The sequence below is a fragment of the Bombina bombina genome, chromosome 10 (genome assembly GCF_027579735.1).
Source record: "Bombina bombina isolate aBomBom1 chromosome 10, aBomBom1.pri, whole genome shotgun sequence".
NCBI classification, from domain to species: domain Eukaryota; kingdom Metazoa; phylum Chordata; class Amphibia; order Anura; family Bombinatoridae; genus Bombina; species Bombina bombina.
In genome coordinates, this window is record NC_069508.1 from 196,792,512 (window position 1) to 196,808,067 (window position 15,556).

Sequence of the window (15,556 nt, forward strand, 5' to 3'; positions counted from 1 at the left end):
ATAATTCCAAACTAACAATATAAAGTTCTCTGCAAACCAGGGGTGGACTGACAAGTCGGGCTATTCGCCCCTTGTCCGAGGGCCCACCATCTTAAAAGGCCCACTATTACTGCATCATGCAGCACTAAGTTTTTTTTATTTTTTTTTATTTTATTGTTATTTTACATATATATTTTTTAAGCGTGCAGTGACTTGTGCACAGGAAGCTTTTCCCCTTCACTTTTTATTACATTTCAGGTGGCAATGGCATATATTTAAATTATATTACCCGTGCAAAGACAGTAAACATCCACTGCACGCTGGCTTTTGCGGAGGAGTCAGTAGTGTGAGAGTGTGTGGAGCTGGAGCAGCTACTAGATAACGCTGCTGTTTTGAATCAGAGGCACTGTGTAAATAGAGGTATGCAGTGGCAGGCTGTAGACAGAGCTGCCTGGAACCAGGTAAGAAATGGCTCCTATGTTTAGGGATCCCAGACCACCACAAATTAAAATATATGTCCTGGTTACATTTGATAGAGCACCTGTTAGCACAGCATTAGCAGATTTAATCAGGATATATAATTTCAATGTAGAGGAGGTGACATAGCTACAGCCCATGGAGGTGTGTGAGCTGCTGACCAATCAAATCCCTTGAATATCGGCAAAATAAGAGAGCACTGAGGACTTCCATTTGGGGGCGGAGCGAACAGGTAGCACACAGGTAGCTGCTGTTTGCTTCGTGTTCCCTGTCTATGGGAAAGTGAAAAATCTCCACCCCACCGCAGACTACCTTGCCCAGGTTTCATTCACTTGGGGCCGGTAGAAGTTCCACAGCCGTCGGTGGGAAGTCCAATAAAGGCAAGACAAATGCTTAGTTGCTGAAGCACTCCTTACCACATCGACGCACCTCACACCTGCAAACAGTGGTATACCCCTTCAAGATATCCTCACGCCGTCTCTCCAATCTACGTAATCCTCGGGATAATAATACCTGTCTGGTCTAATGGTATTGCGGCCAATGTGCAAAAGTGGCAGTGAGGTCCGCGAGTACGGTGCCCCTTGAATACATGCTTAATGTAACGGAATAAAAAAGCAAGTTGGTACCGTTTTTGAACTTACCGCATGCAGCCCGGCTCCCTGTTACCTGAGGTGATTATCCGAGTACTCCGTGAATGTCAGCGGAGGATAGGACAGGAGAGTCCTTCGGCCTCTGCATCTTCAGTGTCTAACAGGTGGGGGAGTGCGGTGGATCAGCTGCGCGATTGGCGGGTTCAAAGTATCTGAGGCAGTAACCCCCCTCGATCAGAGCTGAGATAGCACTGTCCTGGTACGGTGTTGGAAGCATTCTCACGCTGAAGGGGAGGTAACAAACAGAGCACTATGGATGGAGCAGCTATCGGACAGTAGTGGGGTGAAGCGGTTCAGAATGCCGATAACCTTTATCGTCCCCTGGAATGGCATCAAAGCGTGAGTAGAGGCATTGGTGTGAGTGTGTTTGAAGAAAAGATTAAATGTTTGGGTATACTGATAGTCTGTTTTTTTGAAGTTTTTACCGACCAATACAGCAAGAAGGTATACACAGACAACTGCAAACACCATAGAGTTTTCCGCTGATACATATTGACAGTGGTTACAGTATTGGGGAACTTTCGCAGCAGATACCCAGAATTTATTAATAACAAAGTCTGACCCGAAAGAGGAGAGGTGTGTGTTGGACTTACGGGGGTCTTGGGCGCGACGAGATGTGCTCCTGAGGATATTATATCTTAATTTGACTCCTAATCAATAGCACTGGATTATATTAATAGGGTAACAAGCATAACTCAAGGACAGTGCCCCCTCCTGTAAAGGAAGATAGGAAAAGGGTATGAAGAAAGGTTTACTGGATACAGCACCAGCAATATTTGGAATACCTTATTGCTAGATCCAGTAGCACTATCTAGTTGGCGCTATTGGAGTAACAAAAAAGCTGATTTTGAGGTCATGGTATCAGTTTGTCTATAAGTCTGACCGCTCCTTGGTGTGATAAAAAGAAGCTAGTGGGGAAATCCTCATATGCAGCTAATTGCAGCCAAATCCCTAAGTCTTTAAAAAAAAAAAAAAAAAAAAAAAGGATCTGATTTAGAGTGATCCTTTATAGTGGTTTAGCCTAGGGAATCCCGGATAACTTGGGTTGATGATTAACTGGTGATTTACCCAGAAGAGTCCTAGATAACTGGTGGTGAATTCCTGTTATTTCAAAGTGACATTTGTTTCAAACTCTTGCATTAGGAATAAATGTATATTTGAGGTGTATATGTTATCGGACTTCCACTTAGAATGATATATAAATGTTGAGGGTATACAATTGATATTTCACTAAATTGATGTGCATGTATTGCTATGTATAAAAAATAGATTTAAACTTTTGTTAAGTAAACTCTGAAACACTATATTTGGGAATTAGAATAGTTGTAGCATAAGTGTACAGGATTATAACCCTTACTTACTTGTAAGTTTGGCAATAGATTTGACCTAGTATAAGATCTGGTTTAGTACATATAGCTGTTTCAAAAATTTTTTTGTTGTTACGCAAGATTTTCTCACTAAGGATAGATACTGCACATAGATAGACTCTTGGTAAGATTTGTAACTTGGAAAGTCCCAGGATTTTATAAGGGAATTTAAGGGTCCAGGGTTTGGTCTCTTGTGCTTTAAAGGAGGAAGGAGAGGGGAAGGGGGAAAAGGGAATAAGAATAGAACAAGAGAAACTGTTGGTCAGCATTTTTTAGGTGTCATATCACTTATTTTTTTGGTTTTTTTTTTTTGTGTCACTTCACTCTCCTTTTGCACCCCCTCCCTCACTCATATTACACCTTTTCTGTTTTAGACACCTTTTTTTTTTTGTTTTGTTTTTTTTTGTTTTTTTTCTCGCCCTCACAGGGCTATTAGAAAATATCACATAGACACAAATTGAGGCTTGTAAGTATTTAAGGAAAGCACGTTGCACGGTGGTGAATGGAGAGATTCATCTCCCACACTAAACACGTAGAAACCCCCCAGGATACCTCCCAAGAAGGAGGCTTGATGAATTTTTCCTGTAACGATATGTCAGAATTTGCAGCAGAAATGGCGAAAATAATGGCTCCTCATTTAGAGACAGTTAAATTAGAAATTAAAACAGAGATAACTAACCTCTCCGATGAGATCAGGCAATTTACAGTCAGAAGGGAGGAGGTGGAGACAAGGGTTTCTGACTTGGAGGATAGAGTGAATATTATTTCTGCTACATCTAACACACAAGAGAAAATTATCACCCAACTACAGAGTCGGGTTGAGGACCTAGAGGATAGGTCGAGGCGGAATAATTTGAGAGTGATTGGTGTCCCTGAACTAAATGAGTTTCAGGATTTATTAAAATTTGTAACGGTCACCCTCCCTCAGGCACTCTTGCTTCCTCCTCATCCTACTCCATTTTTGGTTGAGAGAGCTCACAGAATTGGGCCCCTCAGAGAAAACAGTGACAGTTCTAAACCTAGACCTATTATTTTTAAGTTTGTTAACTATCAAGATAAGCTTCTATTTTTGGCCCATTACAGGAAGTTGAATACCCTTACTATTAACTCATATAGAATCTGGATTTTTCAAGATTTTTCTTTTGAAACTAGGGCAAAGAGAAAGGAGATGACCCCGTTTTTTGAAAGATTCTCAAAAGCAGATTGCAGTGTCAGACTGGTGTATCCTGCTAAACTCATAATTAATAAGGAAGGTTCTTCATATATAGCAAATAATAGCGCAGAAGCCGCAGCTCTATGTAAAAAAATGGATATTCACTGAATGGGGGCTATAAAAGCAAATAATATCATCACAGCACTATTTGTAAGGATGTACAGAATGGAGTTATATGTTCAATGGTTAAAATGTATGTTTATTTTTGTGCAAAGTATTTATTTTATTTTTCTCTCCCTCGCTCTTTTTTCTCTTCGCCCCCCGTCTCTCTTTTTTGGCTGACTTCTTGGTATTTTGGTCTTGTGCAATTTTATGGGCTGTATCTACAGGGGGTACCAATTAACTTTTTCTTTTGGGGCTATGCCAGAAACGGGAAATTTATGGTTTCTTTTTCTCCGAGATATACTAGAAGTAGGGACTTTGGGAAGCTAGCTTTCGGAGGTTTTTTCAGTGATGGGGTGTGTAAATATTCTCTCCTTCAGGGTCATAACACAAGAGGGTCGGCTAGTGGAATTTTTCCTCTGGGATTATGTTAGACATTCTTAATTTAGCGTCGTGGAATGTTGGGGGCATAAATTCTCCAATAAAAAGAAAAGCGATAATCAAACATTTGGCAAAAGTTAAATCAAATATAGCCTTTCTTCAAGAGACCCATTTAAAAGAATCAGAATCCTTGAAACTTCAGACTAACTGGGTAGGGGAGGTCATAGAGGCACCATTTAAATCTTGTAAAAGAGGGGTTGCTATACTTTTTAACAAAAATTTAGAATACACGATAGAAGCGATTACGAGGGATCAGGAAGGGCGATACTTAATTGTAGAAATTATAATTAATAAAACAAGATATGTATTATGTAATATCTACGGGCCCAATAAAGTCGATAAAATATTTTGGAATAAAATGTTAACCCTCCTACATAAATTTATAGGGCAACATCTTATAGTGGCGGGTGATTTTAACCTTGTAGCAGATCCCATTTTGGATAGAGACAATAAGGCATATACTTTTACACGAGACAGGAAGACGCGTATTTTGCAGAAATTTTGTGCCCAACTTGGGCTGATAGATATTTGGCGTGCCCAAAATCCGGACACAAGAGCTTTTACTTGCTTATCTAAAGGGTATCACTCCCTATCTAGAATAGATTTTTTTTTAGTATCGGAGAGTATGTCTGGATCAGATTGGGAAGCAGATATACGGGATATAATAATCTCAGATCACGCGGTTATTACTTTATTACTTAATACATCGGCTAAGTGATTAACCCCTGCTAGTGGTATTTTTTTTCCCAAATATTTAGTGAACGATAATAAATTCCAGAACTGGCTGATTAAGCAATGGCAAGAATATGAGTCTTTTAACAATTCATATATGGATAAACCGGAAGTTTATTGGGAAGCGGCGAAAGCCGTAATTAGAGGTAAAATTAAGGCATATCTATGTAAGCGTAAGAGGAAAAGTATGCAATTAGAGACACAGGCGAATAATAGGGTGAGAAATACATTTTCGGCTTATTTAAATGAGCATTCGGATGAGAAATGGCGCAAATATATGGATGCTAAGACAGCGCGTGATATTCTTATTCAGCAAAAAACAGTGATGGAAATACAAAAGCAAAAGGCGCTTTACGGTGGTTTTGCAGGGAGATCGGCTAAGTTTTTGGCTAAACTTACCAAATCGACCACCCGTAACGCTGTGACGGTTATAAAAGACAGGTTGGGGAGATATACGAAAAACACAGATATTATTAGAGCTTTTCATAGTTTTTTTAGTGATCTGTATAAAGCTGAACCGTATGATATAGAAAAGCAGAGACAATTCTGGGATCAAATTAAGACCCCTAAAATTTCTCCAGAAACTTTGGCAGATATTAACAAGCCTATCTCTGAGCAAGAGATTCATGCTGCAATTAAAGCAACAAAATCCAATAAGGCAGCAGGTCCGGATTGTCTTCCTGCGGAATTTTACAAGATACTTCAGATGCATATTTCCGCCACAATTATGAATCTATTTATTTATTATTTTGTTAAAAATAATAAATGTTCCCCATATTTTGCTGCAGCAGTAATTTCGTTGATTCCAAAAAAAAAATAAAGATTTAGAACTTCCAGAATCTTATAGGCCCATATCTGTCTTAAACACAGATTACAAGATCTTGGCTTCAATAATAGCTAACAGATTAAAGCCTCATTTAGGTAAAATAATCCACGAAAACCAGGCGGGTTTCATGACAGGGAGAAATCCCACAAAAAATATTCGTAAGGTTATGACATTGCTTGACTATTTCTGGAATAAATTCAAATCATCTAGACGGGAAGACTTTCCGGACCTAGCCTTATTAACGGTCGACGCGGAGAAAGCGTTCGATCGCATCTCTTGGAAACACTTATTTTTTGCATTAGAGCAATTTGGTCTAACAGGTCACATATTGGATTTTACGCAAATAATTTATACCTCTCCAATTTCGTCTTTATTAATCAACGGTGAGATCTCCCAACATTTATCACTGCAGCGCCACTGTTGTTCAATATATCACTAGAGCCATTTGCTATCTTGCTCCGTCAACAACTAGAGGGGATTCGTATAGGAGATCAAAAAATCGTATTATTACTATATGCTGACGATATAATCCTGTGTATCAGTAACATTTCTCGCAGTCTTGCCTTATTATTAGAATTTACAGAAATCTTTAGTGCAATTTCGGGGTACAAAATCAATTTTGCCAAATCAGATCTTTTATGGGTTAATAAAAAAAAGCAAGATATTATGCACCCGTTTTATGAAACATCTCAAATTTTGTATCTCGTCATTAAATTAAGTATAAACCCGGAGGACTGGTATAGGCTCAATTTCAGCAAATTTTTTCAGGAGTGTGCTCAACGGGTAGAAGGGTGGATAAACTTACCCATCTCCTTGTTGGCCAGAGCGACTCTTATAAAAAACATTCTCTTTCCTAAAATATTTTATCTTATGCAAAATATTCCAATTCCTATCAAGAAGGCAGATATAGTGAAATATAATAAAGCTTGCACAAATTACTTTGGAAGGGTACTAGAAGTCGTATTTCGACTATACGCTTAACATGTAACAAAGATGCGGCCGGGTTGGTCTTGCCGAATTTGCAATATTATAGTTTAGCCGCTAGAGTAAAAGTGGCAATTGATTGGATAACCGAACAAGATCAGGTTGCTGCAGTTCCCTGGGAAACTGCGCTAGTGAAACCATTTAGACTAGATGCTATTCTTCACTGCCCAATGACCGATTTACCCTCTTCACTTTTTGCACTTTTAACATTCAGAAACATCATATCTGCGTGGCAGAAATTCTGTGTGTCTTTAGATAATGTTCCATATGCTTCTAAATATTTACCTATTACAGGAAACCCAAATTTTGTTCCAGGGCTCTGTTCAGTGATCTTCAGGGATTGGTTTTCTAGAGGGCTGATATATGTAGCACAAGTAGTTAAAGCAGATTCAACTCTGTTATCTTTTGCCGAACTAAGACAGCAATTCGGCCTCTCTAACAATGAATTTTATGCTTATTTGCAGTTAAGGCATTTCATACTTGAACTCAATCAAAAATTTGGAAGCGACTGGACCCTTTTATTTCAACCGCAAATTAACAAATTCAAAATGGGAATATACTCAATAGCTCCGTTTTATGCGCATCTTAATTTCAAATCTTCTAATGAGCAGAGGGAATATATAGTAGCTAAATGGAGTAAAGTTTTGCCTGAAGTAAATAGTCAAACTATAATGAATGTATTTAAATTTATGGAAAAAAGCTGGGTTTTGACGACATGGAAGGAAACGCAGATCAAGATTGTCTTTATGTCTTATTTGACTCCTGCTAGATTGGCAAGGTGGTATAAAATAATAAGCATATGTCCTAAATGTTCTTCGCCCAAGGCAGATCTTTTGCATTGTTTTTGGGCTTGTCCTAAAATTTCACAATTTTGGTTGAAAGTAGCATATTGGATGCGCTCAACGCTTAAACTTGCCTATCATATACAAGTAATTGATGTACTTTTTTTGGTACAGTCTCAAATTGTTCCAGAAAATGTTAAATTAATTAATAAGATCATTTTGCTGGGACGTAATATGTTATTGAGGGCATGGAAAGCTAAAACTGCTCCGAACTTGAAAGAACTTAAGAACGCTCTGTTTATTCAGTTTATCCATGAACAGATAAATTTACAAAATCCGACAGATACTCGATTAGCTGAGTTCTTCAGGCAATGGAGAATTTTTATCTTATTATTCCCTATAGAGACCCAAATTAGGTTGGTCAGACCATTTAAGGAGACGGTGTATGTCCAACTACAAATACTGGCTGGAAATTTTCCCAGTGTCTGGTGCAACAATGTCAGAAGATCGTCAGAGGCGGGGACGGGAGAGAGAGGAGTTGAGTAGAGGAGAATTTTTTTCATTATATCTATATATATATTTTATTTTTTTTCTCTGTGTACTATAAGAGTATAGATAGTTCAGATTCAGTCGGATAGAAAATAGAACACCTTGGGAACACGTTGTTCAGTCAGTTTCCGAGAAATGTATGTTTTATTTTTATTTTTTGCTATTGCTTGATTATTCAATATTGTATCATATTTTTATGTTGTATGTAAGGTTAAAAAACAATAAAAAAAAATGATATATAAAAAAAAATAAAAAAAATAAGAGAGCACTAATGGCGGGGTGCCAGCTTGGAAAGGAGTCGAGCCAACTTCATGAAACAAAAATAGAAAAAAGCAGCACTCCAAAATCATGGGGTAAAATCCAAAAACGTTATTCTTTGACTTAAAAATGAAATATATGCAGCACAGCACAGCACAGCACAATGCAAGTGTCACAGATGGAGAGGGGAGCGGAGTCCTAACATGTTTCGTGCTATGCAGCACTTAATCATAGGATAGCTCCCCACCTGTGTAGTGCACCTTTTGAGGGTGTCCCAACCAATCACAGTATAAAATTTAAAAGGTTTGACACACCCTCAAGAGTAAATCCGTGGGTATAGGATGTGCACTAAAAAGAAGTGAAGAATAGTGTAACAAAATAACATAAAATACAATTAAAAACGAACAATACGTGAAATGAAAAAAAAACATATTGATACAAACTCTCAATATTATATATGAATAAATAAATGAAAATAAATATGTCAACAATAGAATCATATGAATTTATCAGTAATAGAGAGTTTCACTACACAATTCTAAAATTAGCCTCAAACATTTACTGGACCAATGTTAATATTATGATATAAACTATTTTTCATTGATTTATTATTTTATTTATTTATTTATTTACATCATTGTAATGATGTACATCATTATATTGATGTACATTGTTACAATATAATGTACATCATTATATTGAGATAGAAATAATGGTCCTTTAAATAAATAAATAAATAAATAAATACATAAATACATAAATAAAATAATAAATCAATGAAAAATAGTTTATATCATAATATTAACATTGGTCCAGTAAATGTTTGAGGCTAATTTTAGAATTCTGTAGCGAAATTCTCTATTACTGATAAATTCATATGATTCTATTGTTGACATATTTATTTTCATTTATTTATTCATATATAATATTGAGAGTTTGTATCAATATGTTTTTTCATTTCACGTATTGTTAGTTTTTAATTGTATTTTATGTTATTTTGTTACACTATTCTTCACTTCTTTGTAGTGCACATCCTATACCCACGGATTTACTCTTGAGGGTGTGTCAAACCTTTTAAATTTTATACTGTGATTGGTTGGGACACCCTCAAAAGGTGCACTACACAGGTGGGGAGCTATCCTATGATTAAGTGCTGCACAGCACGAAACATGTTAGGACTCCGCTCCCCTCTCCATCTGTGACACTTGCATTGTGCTGTGCTGTGCTGTGCTGCATATATTTCGTTTTTAAGTCAAAGAATAAAGTTTTTGGATTTTACCCCACGATTTTGGAGTGCTGCATCTTTCTATTTTTATATCATTTCAATGTGTGTGGGGGTCTGGGATGAAGGATGAGCTGTGTTATGCTCTCTGTGCTCTAACAGTGAATTTTGTATGTGGCACTGTGCACACCTGCACACCAACCCCCTTTCTGCTGCTGAAGGATGGAATTCAGAGGCATGGGGGTTACTTGCAGCACACCTAGCTGCCGTTGTTTACACTAACCACTAGCCGCTGCCCTGTAAAGGAAAAGTCATACATTTTCCCTTATCGGCTCTGTCTCCCAGTCAGCACTTAAACAGAGCGTATGTGTGGGAGTCCCCAGTGTTGCGGCATATTTGTAGTTACTACTTTTCTTTGTGCCATTGGGCAAGTTGTGTGCACATACACAGTGAAATTGCATTACCTTACTAGCAGTGATTGTGAACTATATTAATTTTATTTCTGAATTCTGTCTATTATAGAGTAACAATTACTGGATGTGTCAAGTAGTAGCGATTAAACCTCTTTGTTAACCACGAGTGTTTTGGGTCATTGTTCTGTGCAGAATATTTATTTCATTTTATATGTTTGTTTGGTTTGTGTAACTTATGTATTCTTCTTTATATAGATAATGACAGTGTAAGTTATCTGATGATTTTAAAAATCACAATACTGCAAGCTCTAATGATAAATGTCCACACTGTGTGTCACTTATTTTATTATGGCAATTTGCTGGTATTTTTTGTTTTTGCTATCAACAATAAAAGTAAGTATGTTTAACAATAATATACACAACAAAAACTAATGTTATGGGCTTAACAGGGTAGAGGGCAGAATTCCAATGCAATGCAGTGGGGGGGGGGGGGCATCATATATACCCTTGAACTATAGCCCCTAGTTTTTTTGCCACCTAGCAAAGCCTTTGGAATTATGTAAATGAAGAGACGTATGTGTATGTATTTGAGGTGTGTGTATGTGTATTCCCAATATACTTCTAACATACAATTTTGCTTTTCCCCATTGTTATCTTTAAAATCATACTTAGGTAGGCTCAGAAGCATAAATACAGTAGTAAGAGCTAGCTGGTGAATAGTGGATACACATATATGCCTCTTGTCATAGGCTCACCCAATATGTTCAGCTAGCTCACAGTAGTGCATTGCTGCCCCTGAGCCTACCATTGGTTACTATTCAACAAAAGGATACCAACAAAATTAAGCAAATTTAATAACAGAAGTAAATTGTCATTTTATATAAAATGACATGCACTATCTGTAATATCATAGTTTAATTTTCCCAAGACACCATATAACTCCCGTTATTTAAAATTTTCTTTTAAACCAAGCATCACATGCCCCAGGCTAAGTTAAAAGATCTTTTTATTTGTATCCTCAAAACCAGACTCCATCTGTCCTCCACCAATATACCGGACAATCTGTGATGGGCACAATGATAGTTGGGTAAAACAATGTCCCACCTAACAACACTACCTTAGCCCAACATTAATCCCATGATCTATATTTTTGATAACTAATAAGCAATTTTACCCCTTGACTGCCAGTAACATACAAATGAATGATTTTACCTCTGCCAGTAACAAGTAAACAGATGTGATTTAAACCCCTTGTCTGCCCCTCACTACTTTCTGCTCAATACTTTAGGAGACTTTTTTTGTTTTTGCACAAGCACTTGTTAATTTACTATATTTAGCTCTTATTAAAAATAATATAACATGGTGGGGGGCATATGATGTGGGAGGGGCACATGGGGTGGGAGGGGCAATATGATAGAGGAAGGGTAGAGGAGGTAGGTGAAGCAAAGGGGATGTGGGGGGTCCTGCCACACTTTTGCCCCGGGGCCCTGATTGGTTTCAGTCCACCACTGCAGCAAACTAACCTGAATGTAAAATACTCATTAAGCTGAAAATTTGAAATAATTCTTTATGAAAAACTGCAAACTAAATGCATGAATACAAATATGCCTATACAGATGACCTTTTCAGAGCCTAGCTTCTCAGCCTCAATTTTAGTGCAAATTATCTTCATATTGAAATAATTTCAGAACATCTCCAAATCCCAGACTGATTTTCTATTCTCAGGATAAAAAAAAACTTAAACTCTTTCAATGCAGCTGTTTCAGAGTGAAAAGGTGAAATCTATATAAAATACTAGACATAATAACAGAATCTTTTTATACAGTTCCCAGAGTAGATTGTCCATAATGACACAGGTAAATTACAAATGCATCTGTTTCAATAGTATTTAAGCAAAAATATTTTTATACTTAAAACATTATTTTTTGGAATATTTTGTGCTAGATCACGAGTGGAGTGCAAAATTGCTCTTTCATTAACAATATATTTGACCTCCACTCAGTAATACCGGCACACGCAAATGTGCACTAGTATTACTAGTAAAGGGTAATGTGAACAAGAGTTCGTGTTCGCATTGCATGGAGTCTTTGCGCTTAGAAGAGCGCGCTTCCATAGGCTCCAATGGGAGCCTCGTTCTGATACCGATAGACACAGCACAGAACCTAGCGCAGTAAAAAGGGTAAGTTGGGCAGAGTTAGGCAGCATATATAATATATATATATATTAATATATACTTATATATTTATGTGTTTATATGTGTATACACACATGTTAACACGTAAATATATATGTATATAAGCACACATTAACACATAAATATATATGTATATAAGCACACATTAACACATAAATATATATGTATATAAGCACACATTAACACATAAATATATATATGTATATAAGCACACATTAACACATAAATATATATGTATATAAGCACACATTAACACATAAATATATATGTATATAAGCACACATTAACACATAAATATATATGTATATAAGTATACATTAACACATAAATATATATATGTATATAAGCACACATTAACACATAAATATATATGTATATAAGCACACATTAACACATAAATATATATGTATATAAGCACACATTAACACATAAATATATATGTATATAAGCACACATTAACACATAAATATATATGTATATAAGCATATACAAATATATTTACAGTTTAAACACAGTACCCCATAAACCGCTATGTAATGGTTGTAATGGTTGGTTATTTAACATGCACCCGTAAAAGGACAATTTTGCCCCTTTACGGACGCACATTAAATTAGCGCTCCACTTGTAATCTAGCCCTTTATGCATTAAATTTCTTTGCTATGTAATTTTACTCTTGAAAATTTTGTGCAATGTATTACATTTATGATAATTAGTAAAATGTAAAATTTGAATGCAAATATAAGGCCAGATTACAGGGGATATTTATCAAAGCGTCAATCTCAGTGCATTCGGCGGCGTCAATATGCTCGCCAGACATCGCTGACATGGATCCACATATGATGCCCTTATTTATAAAAAAAATATCAAAAACACACGCATCAAGTATGTCGCAATGAGCATCAGACTGTTGTTAACTAACAGTCATCGATGTTGCGGTTATTCGGGGTTTTACCAACTTTATTTATACCATTTCATTACTGCCCATGAACAAGCACATTTCTCTAAATCTAATCATTTATTTTTCATGTGTTAATGTCCAAGAAATAGCTACATTTATACCGCAACAAACAATATTTCATAGAAAGTTATTTTTATATTTATTTGTTATACAAAAAAATCTGTTATATGATAGATATATGTACAAGTTCTAGCATTAATAATCATTTATAAAAAAAAACATGAGATAAAAGCATTTTATGACTTCTAGAAATACAAATACACATTAATATAATTGGAGACAAAAAAAAGTTTGACTGAACTAGTACACACGCACACACACACACCTTTTTAAAACTAGCTTAAACTCAGTAAAAGATGAATACTGAAATAGGATTTAAATGTGCATAAGTCAGAAGAATATTCTGATATTGTAACCATTAGATGACAATATTAAGTAACCCTATCATAAGGTATTGCCTATGGTTTCAACACTTGCATGAAAGGATTAAATTGAGGGGTTTGTGACACCACACTGGCCTTTATGGAGAGGTCCATGTTAGGGCAAGGGGTAGAGTTGTTGCAGGGTGTTAAAGATGGAAAGTTAGAAGAAGTGAGATATTTCAGAAGTTCTTGCCCCTCTCCCTGGCTGTGGTGCTTTCACATGAGAGCTTTATCTTTGGGGTTGTGCCTATAGGTGATAGATGGACACATAGGTCAAGCACTAATGGGACACACACACACATATATATATATATTTATTATTTATGTTATAAGTTATTATTTTATTATTCTACTATTTTATTTTATTATTCAATAAACAAAGCTGCAGCCATTATTCTACCCCTGGTATTGTGTTGGTGTGTTTTATTTGTATCATAATTTAGTGCCAATTGTGGGGTCATCAATATTTAAATGTAATATATATGAGTGTGTCAATTGAATATTTGACTGGTACATTCAATATGCAAATGTTAATATTTGCTCTGTAGAAACATTTAGATTTCAGTACACATGAACAATAAGGAGCCTTCATCAGTATGCTTTCATGGAAAAGGAGCTCCACAAAAGAAATTACAAAAGGAGGCATTTTTGATAATATACTTAAAATGGAAAGTTTAAAATGGAAAGTTTATATATATAAATATACATGTGTGTGTGTATGTTTAACAACTATCTTAAAGGGACATAATACTCATATGCTAAATCACTTGAAACTGATGCAGTATAACTGTAAAAAGCTGACAGGAAAATATCACCTGAGCATCTCTATATAAAAAAGGAAGATATTTTACCTCACAATTTCCTTATTATGAACTCTTACTGTGATCTCATGAGATTTGACTTAAGTCTCATGAGATTTCATAGTAAGCTTCCTTTACCTGATTGGTGAAATAATATGAGAGTTCACGATGCTCATCCTTTCAGTTGTCCCGGGGCAGAAACACTAAAATGCTGCTTAGAAATCCTTTACAATGGGAGGTGGCTACTGAGGAACTTTTGAGGTAAAATATCTTTCTTTTTTACATAGAGATGTTCAGGAGATATTTTCTAGTCAGCTTTTTACAGCTATGCTGCATCACTTTCAAGTGTTTAAACATTTGGGTATTATGGCCCTTTAATCAATTTAATGTTAACTTGATGTCCCTTTAAACACTTTTCTCTCTAGACTCTGAGCTTTCTTATGATTTTCATGACACCCATGTGACTTTTCAGACAGCCACTTGACTGAACACCTTCTGAGAACACAAACTGTACAGTACCTTTCTTTTTGGAATCTTTCTTCGTGCTGGTTTTAACAGCCACTTGAAGTTCTGTCTCAGTTGACATCCTATTATATCCTTATTCCACTTCACACCAATCCAGTATCTTAGTCAGGCTCATTTAGGGCAGTTCTCCAACAGAATAGCTTAGCCCTTCAGAAGCAATATTCCAAGACACATATCTCATTCATTTCCTTTGAGAGCTGGAAGAGAAATGACAAATGGTCACATGCTGTTCATAAGGCATTTGATGTGACAAGGGATTCAGAAAGTTTAGCTACAGGTGGTGTCAGTCAAAAGCATTAGTTTATTTATGGGATTATAGTTGCTAAATAAGTGATAAGTTTGACAAGGGCTTGCAGGGGGTGCTCTAAACTTAACATCATTATTAATGCTACTACTTCAACTATTATTATTATTGTTATTATTATTATTATTAATAATAATAATAATAATAATAATAATAATAGTAGTAGGTTTAAGTAGAAGATCAACTGTATCTCTTCACCCTTACTATTTAGCCTTGTGGACAAATTAAATAGACTAGGACAAGTGGTGGGATTCCAAAATGTTAGCAACAGGTTCTCTGACTTCTCTAAAATACAAACAGTTAGGACATTTTTGCTGCAATATTATAACCTTTAGTAACAGGTTCTTAAGAACTAATG

The 15,556-nt window shown here is 36.0% G+C and overlaps 1 protein-coding gene across 1 annotated transcript in view; it reads right to left on the reverse strand.

The window, feature by feature from the left end:
- Positions 1 to 15,057, reverse strand: part of DAB1 (DAB adaptor protein 1) — a 411,660-nt gene extending 396,603 nt beyond the window's left edge. Inside the window, exon 1 of the mRNA XM_053694085.1 lies at positions 14,889 to 15,057. Within this exon, the coding sequence (XP_053550060.1) occupies positions 14,889 to 14,955 (67 nt within the window). The 5' untranslated portion in view covers positions 14,956 to 15,057. The remainder of the gene's footprint in view (positions 1 to 14,888) is intronic.
- Between the last annotated feature and the right edge of the window lie 499 nt (positions 15,058 to 15,556).